At 23.4% G+C, this 12,262-nt stretch overlaps 1 protein-coding gene across 1 annotated transcript; it reads right to left on the bottom strand.

The window, feature by feature from the left end:
- Positions 1–5,992: 5,992 nt before the first annotated feature.
- On the bottom strand, positions 5,993–10,186 carry LOC145842715 (ADP-ribosylation factor-like protein 4D). The gene is made up of 2 exons (XM_082950194.1): positions 9,818–10,186; positions 5,993–6,436 (listed from the first exon to the last, which is right to left on the bottom strand). Exons 1-2 carry the CDS (start codon positions 10,163–10,165, stop codon positions 6,257–6,259), a joined length of 528 nt encoding a protein of 175 aa, XP_082806320.1. The 5' UTR covers positions 10,166–10,186; the 3' UTR covers positions 5,993–6,256.
- Positions 10,187–12,262: the final 2,076 nt, after the last annotated feature.

Below are 12,262 nucleotides of genomic sequence, written 5' to 3'. Positions count from 1 at the left end.
TTACTGATCATTTTTTATTTATATAAGTATTTCTTAAGTATATAAAAATTTAGTTGTATTTTAGTATGCTTGATTTTTAATACTTTTTAACTAAGGTTGTATATATCATTATATTAGATTTTTTTGTTAAAACCAAATTACCTTTATTTTATCAACTGTTAAGCAAGCATTTAATTATATCTTTTTAACCCTATTTACAACACAGAATATACCATTTTTAGACTTTATTTAAGAATACAATTACATTGTTTTGTTACAATTTTAGTTTTAAACTTAAAATATTGTTTATAGTGGCTTTACCATTTTCACTTCTTGTTTATCAATAAGCTGTTTTTTTTTTATGGTTGCTTTTGTTAAAACGAAACATAAAAATGTAATGGTTGTAAAAATTTAAATCTAGAATAAAAAATGATATATCATGGATTCCATAGTCAATATTACAGTAGTAGGTTAAATAAGAAGTGCTTTTGTTTTTTAGTAACACAACTTATAATTTACAAAAAAAACAACTATTAAAGCATAATCTAGAATTTTTTATGACAGAAAAATTTAAACAGTTTTTAACCAATAACTATAAATGAGAGCATTTCCTTTTTTAATTAAATTAAGTCAATATGTTTAACATGGGTAGGTTTAAAATTTGCATGGGATAAAAAGTTGCACAAGTGACAAAATTGGACAAAGACACTTTTACACCAAGGGTCACTTTTGTACAACTTGATTTTGTTTCTTAGTTATAAATTTTTCTATTATCACTGTTACACCTAAACCTTACCCTCGGTCAGTCACATTTTCTTTTTCATTAAATGATTTTTTTTTTCATAATTTATTTGCTTTTTTTTACTATTACCGTTACCCCTAACCCTTTTTTAGTTTTAATTATTTTAATTTTATTTATTCTTTTTTTTTATTAAGAATAATTTTTATTATCTATTTATAGTTTAACTATAACTGTTACCCCTAACCCTTACCCTCAGTCAGTAACTTTTTATTTGTTTTTTATCTTTTTTTTTTCGCATTTTTATATATTTTACTGTTTTTTTTTTACTCTCGTGCAACAATGACCCTCTGTGTAAAATTTTAACTTGTGCATTTTTGACCCGTTTAACACATGCTTTGCTTATGAACATGTGGCCAACTTAGAAATGTTCAAAATGTAACTGTTTTGTGTTATTGTTTGAGAGAAACTATAATCTAATTTAAATGATTAGATTACTATTTTTATGATTTGCTTATTTTCTTATATCACTACTGTAAAATCCCCGCTTACAAAACCTAAAGTCAGCTGTTATCTAAAATTTGTTGACAAGCTAGCTATAAATAAAGATAGTCGCAAAAAATACATAATCTGAAGTTTCTTTGAATAAAAATTCTATTTGAAAATAACTAATTTACAAAAATTTAGCAAATAAAACGAAAAAATATTTACTTTTATTACGTAGATAAATAACAGAATATTTTATAGTGTTACACAAAAAATAATTATCATATATATGATGTCGGACATAGTCCTATATCATATATAAACCATATAAAGTTACTTCTCCTCGGCACGTTTGCCGAAAAAAATCCAAATAATTTATATAATTACTCGAGAATGATAATTCATGTTAAAACAAACAGACTTATTTTGGTATTTAGTTTTAAAAATTGCAAGAACTCCAAAAATAAGATGGTCTAAATTTAAGACTGTAAAATCTAAATAATATTTTATTTTATTTTCCCATAGATAAAATAACGGAATAGATATGTAACAATAAAAAAAGCAACTATTGTGTTAAGACTTTTTTATTTTGGCAACCCTGTTTCTCTGTCATTAAACTATAATCTAAAACCTAGTAAAAACAATAACAAATGTCTAAATTAAGCAAAGCGATTTAAGTATTTGTTTCATTTAAAAGTTAAAACTTAGAAAAGCGTTAAGATAATAACAACCTTTCTTTATCTAAGATGGGTAATTTTTCTAGCTAGGTTTGAAACAATGAATTCTTTTAAGGAACCAGCTTTTCAAAAAAAGCTAGAATGAAGAAAAAACTTTTGCAAATTTTTTAAATCGAAATTTTAAATATTTAAAAAACTTCATTTATGTTTATATATAATATGTAATTTTCTTAATCGCTTTTGTACTACAGATTGTTTTTGAAAAGAAAGTTCTAATCAGAATGTTAAAAATATTACTTTGTTAGATTTATTTGGTACTTTATCATAACAAAACAAATTTATAGTTTTAAAAATATTGTTCCTTAAGATATTTTTTCCTGCTGTATTTCAACACAACTGGATTTTAATAAAGTAAACTCTGACGCTGCTTAAACCTTTTAATTAATCTTTATTATATAATATTAAAACCTTTTAATTTTAAAACAAACTCATTTAATTGCAAATTAAATGAGTTTGTTTTAAAAACCATTTGCCATAGTTTATATTTATACTTTAAGCTTCATATTTATATTTCTTGGCAAATGGCTTTTGAAATAAACTCATTTAATTTTCTATTAGTTAAAAAGTTGAAGCAGCGTCACAATTTATTTTGATACAATCCGGTTGTGATGAAATATAGCATGAAATATATTTTATGATACAACAATTTTAAAACTAGAAATACATAGTTTATGAGCTAAACATCTAAATCCCGGGGTCTAAGATTTGTTTTATAACTAAATAGTACACTTTGTATACTGATAAGTTGTTAACACAAGTACTATCCATGTAACACATGTTATTTAGCAAGTCATCGTTTTTTAATCTTGACCACCAAAAATTGTAAAACCTTAAGATAATACAAATATTTTTTTTTTGTGTTTGCGACTAGGTATAGCCTTTTTTATACTATGAGTTAAAAAATGTAAGAAAAGCTATTTTATAGATTTTTAATGTTCTGATTTATACATATCTTATTTTTTCGTACAAAAAGGTCTTAGACCAAACTTTTTGAGCAGTTTTTTTTTTTCAATAAACAATAAATTTTTTGTACAATAAAATATTTTCATATCTGCTTTAGCTAACAATACTTTGTTTAATAAAGCTGTTGAGCGATTAAAAAAATAATTTATACTAATTGTCAATTTATTATGATCTTTTTTTTTTGTACGAAATTAAATACAAATAATTTGAAACAAAGTTCAGGTTTGCAACTTTCAAGCTTTTTGCAGATTCTTATGTTAGCAGAAACGAACTTTAAAATTCAATAAATAAAATTTATTTATCTAAAAAATATTTTAAAAACATTTTAAAAAATAGTGTTAGAATTAGTTTGTCTGTATTTAAAGTTTTTTTTTTAAGTACATGAGAACAAAGTTGTCAACATTAGTGATTATCAATAAAAAGGATACTGGTGAAACAAAAAGAAACTAGATATCTAGTTCTAAACTGTTGTCTAATTACAATTATAGGCTTAATAAATCCAACTAGCAACAGAGAATGGATTTAGTCATATGTTTAATAATCATTTTAAAAAGTAGCTCATATTGTGGTTTAAATTTTTGATTGGTGCTAATTTGTTTTAATTTATATTAAATCAATAAAATTAAACTGTCGATAACGAAATAATTAGTTTGAAACATTTCAAACACACAATTATAACCACTTTTATAATTTTAGTTATCAAAAAACAATTGCATAATCATTTAAACCAAAAGTTATAAGTACTAAAGAAAAATATTAGAAAAATACAATTTTGTCGCAAAAAAACAAAGCTGTTAAAATACCTAATTTGAGTTGTTTAAGTTTTTTTCTTGTAAAGTAGTATCTAGTTGTAAAGAACGCTTTTTAGTAATTTTATCAGCACAAAAATTAGTATTAATGAACTAAAAGTACAAAACCAAAGGCTAAGAGTAAAATTACTAAATCACATTTAATTTTAAAAAGTAATTTAAGTACCGTTTTTTAGTATATTAAGTTTAAATCAATAAAATGTATTAAAAACGGTTGATTTTAGTAGTAACAATTTTTAACACATAATAGCTTTTTAAAACTTAAATTCTCATTGCATTTTTTTTTCTATTGTAAAGTAAAACTAATTGGAAACTTATTTTAATAAATGAAATCTTACAGTAGAATGTAACGTAAGTTCTCAAATACTTAGACAATTAAAGCTCATCTAAAAAACTAATCATATATTTCGACAATGCTTAAACTTTTATTAACTTACTATGTTTTTCTTTAAAAAAAAAAATTGAATAGTTATGAAGAGTCTATCAAAACTTATACCAATTTAAGTTAAATTGTTAGTATGTGTTTTATGAAAACTATATTTGATTATTCTTTTTTCAAATATATATAAATAACAAGTGTAACAAGTGTAACAATATTAAAATAAATAGCTACAGTCAGTTTGTTAGCAAGTAAAAGTCTTTTTTATATATCTAAACTAAAAGTTTACCAAATTTACTTTAAATCATTTCCAATATACTTTTCTAATTATTTTAAATTTAAGAAATCAAATTTATTTGAACATATACTAGTGAGGATTTTGTTTTATGATGAATATGTATAAAACAAATGTTTACTAACAAAACTAAAAAGTAAAAAGTTGTTTACATTCATTACAACAAGTAAAAATTTTCTTATACTCACTTTTTTCTAATTCGATAAAATTTCATATTTCTAAATGTATTATATTTAGATTGATATTTTTATGTTTTTTAGTTTATATTATCTTTATTTCGTAATTTTCTCCCAAATGAGTTCTACAAGAAAACAAATCTCGTTTTTTTAATTGAAAAATAGTTTGAAAATTGGCAACATGACAAAATAATGTACATTTATAACTTATATAAACTAATTAAAAAGTTTTAATATTTATTTTTAATTTATTGTTTCACTAATTTTTGAAAGTGTTTCATTTTTCTGCTTTGTTTATTTAAAGTATGAATTCTTTTTTTAAATCTTTTTAACTCAGTATAAAAAAAACTTAAATAAAAATATTAATCGTTGTAACTTTAATTAATAGAAATTTAATTATTCTTTATCTCATCAACTAAATTAACTTTTACTTATACCACTTTACTTAGAAATATAATTTCCAAAATAATTTCGCAATAAATGATTAATGCTTTTTAATTTAATAAAACAAGTGAACTTAAATAAACTTTTAACTTCAACCTTTTTTTTTTTGCTAATTACTAATAAAACATTTTAATAAAAAGTTTTTTTTTTGTTTTGAACCTATTTGGCACAAAAAACTGTTAAATTGCACATATATATTAATATAATTTTACTAGTATCTTCAACTTAAAATTTTCACTCTTAAAGTTGTTGGTGCTTTTAAGTAGAAAAATAATCTGATTCTACAAAAATAAGGACAGCAAAATAAATAAGCAAACTGTTGAAAGTAAAACTAATAAGTTTTTATTTTTAACATTTTTTTTAAAGTTTAGATAAATTTTTACTATAACTAAAACTTTTAAAAAACTAAATATATAAAATTGCATTAGTTATAATTAAAATGTTTGAGTCTAATACTAAATAGAAGTTAAAGTTAATCAAACCATTGTTTAATAAAAGCTATAGTTGTATAGCCAAGATTTTTTTCAAATAAAGTTAAGTTAAGAAATATCGTTAATATGATACTTATAACACACCAAAATTGAAAACACTTTTAAATATACTAAATTTGTTTCAGTAATTCAAAAATAGAACCAAACGAAATAAAAACAAAAACATATTTCACATTACTATCAATTTATAGTTTTCATTCTATTTTTTCGGTATTACATAACTAGTAAAATTTTTCAATAATAAAACAATTTAATTTAAACTGTACACAAAAAAGACAGCAAGTAGAATGTAAAAATAAACATTATGATTTAAAAAAAAACACTTAATTTCTAACAATAAAACAAATAAAAAGAATAGTTTAAATAAATTTAAAAAAAAATTAATAACAACTAATATATGATAAAAAATATTCTTTTTAACGGAGTAAATTTTTCTGAGTTTTCTTAATTTAAAAAATTTCTAGTAAAACGCAAATATTTATTTTATTAAAACATAAAAGGTGTTTAGATTTTTTCAGAAGTATGACTAATAAAAAATACTTTTTTTAATTTCAACTTATAAATCCATTAAAAAACTTTTTAGTTTTTGACTATTTTAAGTGTATAACAAGAAAAGCTGACCAGCTACAACTAAAAGAGTTAAGAAAATTTATAAGTATGTAAAAGTGAAAGATGCAATATAAGATAAGTTCAGTTTATACAACTATGATTGATCTTTTGATTGATTATTCAGGTTTAGCTAATTTATATTTAAGTGTTTATTTTTTTCTCTTGTTTATTTTCTTTACTAGCATCATAACTGAGGGTTTTATGCCTTCGTTTTTCATAGCACTGCAAAGTGTGACGTCACAGTTTAAATTCGATTTCTTAATAAACTTTTCCCAATCAGAAATTGTAAGTTGCTGTTCTCGAAACTTGTCCGACTTGTTTATCATTACCTAAAATAATATGATAAAAAAACATCTCATGACCATAAAATATCAAATTACTATGTTGTCTGTTTTAATAGTAGCTTAACTTAGCAAACATAAAGGTTAAATCAAGTATAACGTAAAAATCAGCATTTCTATGCAGTACAATATGTTTTGCACGTTTTAGTCAATATTTTTCTTCATTAATTACTTTACTTAAAATATTAAAAACAATAACACATTGAAAATGAAAATAGCATACATTTAATTTTTAAGTATTGGTCGTTTATTGCATTATAGTAAAATGTATAAGTAATTATTTAGGGAGCTGGTCAGAATAGCACGGCGTCACTTTAGCATGGCGTAAATTTAGCACGATGCCTTACTTTAGCAAAGTGGGTCACTTTTGCACGGTGCGTCAGTTTTGTACGGCGTTACTTTAGCACGGGGGGTCTTTTTAGCATGGCCCGTCACTTTAGAACGATGGGTCACTTTTGCACTGCGTCATTTTAGGACGGTGGGTCACTTTCGCATGGAGTGTCACTTTTTAAGGGCGTCAGTTTATCACAGAGCGTCATTTTATTTTCTTATTTTTGCTTAAAGCGTCTTTTTTAAACAATTTTTTTGGAATGAGCGTTAGTTTGCACAATCCAAATCTTTTTGAATTTTCATTTGAAAGTCTTTCGATAATAGATTTTTAATTATAAATATTTAGAACTCTGTAATATATAAAACACATGTAGGAAAACAAAACTGAAAAATTAAAAGTAAAAACGCATTAGATTCGTAAAGAATTCAAACTTAATTTACAAATTAATTTTGGAAGTATTTAAAAAAAAAATCAAATGTAGTACTAAGTAATTTTTGAAAACGGTGTAAAAGTAGTATATATAACAAGGTTTAATAAACAAATATAACTAAAAAGATTAAGCAAACACTACAAACCTAAAAAATTTTTTTGATTAGTAACTAGTTTTACCGGTATAAGTATTAAAACAATTTATTTCTAACTTAAGTTGTTATTAAGTTTTATAAAGTTAAAGTATTACATACTTAAAAACAAAACTGAATTTACTTCTTTTATTAAATTTTTATTATGTTATTTTAAGTTTTGATGATAACTATTAAAAAAAAGACTTATTTTAATGTTTTAAGATTATATTTTCTTGACACATTAGTTATAATTACTTAAAAATTTAAGTTCATAGACAACGTTCATACACACATAAAGAAATCTTGAGTTCCTTTTTTTACGTTTCACCAATTTTTATATTTATGTATTGAATAAAAGGCTTATAACAAAAATGTTGCATAAATAGTAAAACTAGAATTAAAGATGTTTTTCAGGGTAATACATTTAAAAAGAAAAGTTCAATAATTGATTAATTGCTGCACGAATTTCTATCAACAACTTCATAATTTTTAGAATTGAAACGTCTTAAAAAATACAAATGCTGCGTTAGTAAACATATTAAATTATATAATTTATGACTTTATAAATCTTATTAGTTGGTTTTTTGATTAATAAAAAGTAAGAATGATTATTGTGCAAAATTTCTGTAAATTAATACGTTTTTGTAAGAAGTTACTAAAAAGTACAACTTTAAACATTTATTTTCACGTTGAAAAACACAGACTACATCTAATCTAAAACAAGTTTATTTTGTATGAAATTAAATTACATATATGAAAAAATATAGTTGTTTCAATAAATATAGAATAAAATTTTCAAGCTTTTTGGTCAATTTATATATCTATTTAATTAAATTTATAAGGATAATTTCTTTTAAAAATTATTTCAACTTATAATTTGTTTAATTTTTTAATTAAATAGGGTTAATATTTGAAGATACTTCTTAGTTTTACTAAACGTTCTAGCCCAAAAATAAAGAAAGTGTATATTTTAGAATGTAAAAACGTTATATAATCATTTGATATAAAGAATTTAAAAGAATTACACATTATTTACAAAATTAGTAAATAAGTATACACTGAAGTCTCTAAAAGCAGACTTTAAATTGTTTTTTTACCGTTTTGCTACATTGAATTCTTGAGTTTTTATACAAAGTCTTGAAAAACCTCAGCTTTCTTTTAATTTTAAAAGTATATGCTAACGTATTGTTGAGTTATAACATTTAATATCTTATCGTATAATTTATTTAGTTTAAAATGTATATGATTAAAATGTAACAAACTTTAACATTTTTAGATTTTCTATTAAATCCTCCTATTGAAAAGCTTTCGTGCAAAAGTGACCCCCGTTCTAAAGTGACGCTATGCAAAAGTGACCCTTCGTGATAAAATTACTCAACGTGCTAAAGTAGCGCACCGTGCTGAATTGACGACCGTGCTAAAGCGCCGCTGTCCCATTCTGACACCCACCCAACTATTTATTTTCACTTGTTTTGTGTTGTCATCTCAACAAAAACAAAGTGAAGTACTAAAGAAAGTATAGTTTAATGAAAATAAAAACAATAACAACAAAACAGTAACAACTAAGTTGATCTAAGTAAACACGCGTAGCTATGAAAACAACTTTTTTGAACCTAATTAGCAATACTCAGCAAAAAACCTACTTTTAGTATAAAACAATAGTACTTTGTTTTTTAACTTTTTTGATTTTTCTTCTCTTAAGTAGTAATTTATTATCATTACAAAAATGTCAAATTCATATTTTTATGTTATTTACCCTATAAAAACAATTAAAATCATAAGGTTTAATTAACAAAGTAATGAAATTGCTAAGGCAATTATGCTATAATTAGTTGTTTAAACTCACACTACATTTTAATTTTGGTTTTATACCCTTATTATTTATTTGAAAAAAAAGTAGTCTGAGTAAAAAACATTTAATGCATCATAATACCTGGGATTTAATTTTAGTTTTTTTTTTTTTTAATATCGAAACAAAAACTTTCTGATTTTTTTATTAAGATTCACAGAATATTAAATACAAACTTTCAACCTTGAAAAAACAATGTTTTACAATATAAACTTATTAATATTTTTTATAACTTTTGCATTGTCTTTAGTACAATTTTTTACGGTAATCGATGTTTTCTGTACAAAAATACGTTTTATTTTTACCCTTTTATTTACAAAATAAAGGCATGAATTAAATTAAGTTTTAAATATTAGGTTGAAAAAAAAATCGAAATTAGATTATTGTTAGTTTTTTTCTTCTAAAAAATTCGCTAAATGCCTACCACACTCTTAAAACATTGTGAATTTTTCTTTGTAAAATTACATTAATTAGAATAATTTTTTTTATTATACTACATTTTTTTGTTGTTTTTACAAACTGTAAAATTTTATAACTTTAACTTAGTTTGATTCACAATTTTTTACTTATAACTTTAGAGCCAGCAGATTAAAAAATGACTTTGCTGCTAATTTTAATGTACAAACCTGAATAGGAAGTCGAGAAAAGTCATCGTGCGCAGACAAGTCCACAAGAAGACTCTTCGACATTTCAACAGACGACGTTTCTCCGCCATCGACGACAAACATTATCCCGTCGCAAACCCGCGAATGCTTGACCCACTGACCCCTCATCGTGACGTCACCACCGACGTCATAAACGTAACATCGCTGTTTGTTGACGTCAATTTCGTCACAACTGAACCCGACAGTCGGGCTCCACTCAGTTTCGAATCCCTCTCCTTTCAACCTTCTCGTTATGGAAGACTTGCCGGCCTGCTCCATTCCGAGCAATATCAGTGAGCAGATTTTTTCTCCTCCGCATGAGTTTCCCATTAATTTTAAAGTTATTGTAAAAGAATATGAATAATGGCCTAAATTTTAGACTAAAAGTTTTGTTTTTATTATAAAATAAAAACATATTTGAAAATTAATTTTACAATTGCAAAACTTAATAGCTGAATAAAAAGTTTAAAGGATACTATAAAAAGTTATACCCAAAATTTGATGGTAAACGTCGACAAATTGAAAAAAAAATATATATATATAAACAGTTTTTTTATATTATAATTTTAGTATAAGTTGATGTGTTAAAAAACACATGTATAGTTTAAATAGCTTAAACTGTGGCAAAACTACAATTCAATTTTTAAAATAAGATAACTAACTTTCAGTACTTTATTATTTGAACTATTTAATTAAAATAAAGTAGACCCTTTATTACTGTAAAAAGCCAATTGTTGATAGCCTTGTGGTTAGTTCAATTGTTTATTATAATTACTGTAAATAAAAACTGCACTTTTTATTTTAACATACATTAGTTTAATTTAATTGGGTTGCAGTGTTAAACCAAACTATCATTTTTTTTATTTTGAAAGCAAACTGATTGTTTTTTATAAGTGTGTATTGTAAATTTTTTTATTAATCGGCTTTAAAAAAGTAAACCTGTTGGACATTTACCTAGAGTAAAGAAGTTTAATTACTCTAATCATTATTTAGTTGCTCATAACTTTAAACTCTTGTATAAACTTTTTTAGTTTTGTTTTGTAATAAAAATAATTGCTTAGTTGACAAGTTTGGAACTGTTTTATCAGGCGAAATCTACCAAATAAAAATATTTAAAATAATAAAGATATTTTACAATAAATATTTTATTTCCTTAAACTATACATCAAACTTTTTAAAACCTAATTGCACAAGTTTCATGCAGGATATACGTCATTATTACCTTTGAACTTACTAATTTATCTTAATAAAAAAATAATCTGATAATATATCAAAAAGTTTTCAAATAAAAACTTCAAATTATAAACTTTTTATTTAGCTATCCATTAATCACATTTTTTTACGATAAGACTAAGAATTTTAATATATGATTGAATATATTCATAACAAAAATATTTTTTAAGTTAAGCCTAAAATTTTTAACTTAATTATTTGTTTTACAACTGAAAAAAAGCTACATACAAGTTATAATTAATCAACCTTGCAAATATGACTTAAGCTTTATGAAGTGATATTTCAAACTTTTAACTTAAAATCTCTACAAATAAACCTCTACCTCTTTTATCTACCTCTTTATTAACTTATAGTATGCAAAAAAGCTTACACAGTAAAAACACTGTAGTATATAAACAAACACTCCTTTACATTAAAGACAATAAAAAATACTTTTGCTAGCTCTTAAAGTACTAAAATCAAACAAAACAAAAAACTGTTTGATAAAAATCTAAATAAAGACTAATAAGCTAAAACTATATTCTGAAACACCAGTTAAAAGCTCAAAAGTTTATATGTATAAAAAGTGGGTGCAGTCTGGTCTAAAACAATACAACAACAACGAGCTTCAGGCGTAAGTTTAGATGAAAGCCGAAGCAGAACTTGCTTGCACGAGAAAGCAGCGCAGCGTGTTTCTCATTTTAGCAAAGTATGCAAAAACGCATTGTAATCCAAATAAATTAAATATTTACAAAACGAATGCAATTATTCATCTTTCGAGATCTATTTTGAACAACTATCCGTTTAGTTGTGTTTAAAAGATTTTTTCTGTGTTTACTTTCTATCAATTTAGGCTTTTTTGTGTTGTTTTTTTAAAGTGTAAAGCTTTGTTTCAACACAATATAAAAAATTTATAAACTAAAAATTTTAAGTTATTCGAGTCTGTGACAAAGAAATATTAAAGATATTAAGAATGGTGATATATATTTTTTTAACTTAAAATTTTTTGCTGTTTTATAAATTATTTCTAAGCTTAATTTATTAAACTAACTAGTATTAATAAGTTTATTTCTTAAGTTAATTAAATAAAAAAAAAAATATTTACTTTAAACAATTATTTGAAAAACTATCTTTATTTTTACCTTAAGTTTAATTTCTCAAATCCTAAGATTATAATATACATAAATGTGAATCATCCTTAAATAAGTTTGCATG

The sequence above is a fragment of the Thalia democratica genome, chromosome 8, assembly GCF_965202585.1.
Source record: "Thalia democratica chromosome 8, ktThaDemo2.hap1.1, whole genome shotgun sequence".
Classification (NCBI taxonomy): Eukaryota; Metazoa; Chordata; class Thaliacea; order Salpida; family Salpidae; genus Thalia; species Thalia democratica.
The sequence above is the reverse complement of the archived record's forward strand: the minus strand, read 5'-3'. Positions and strand labels throughout refer to the sequence as shown.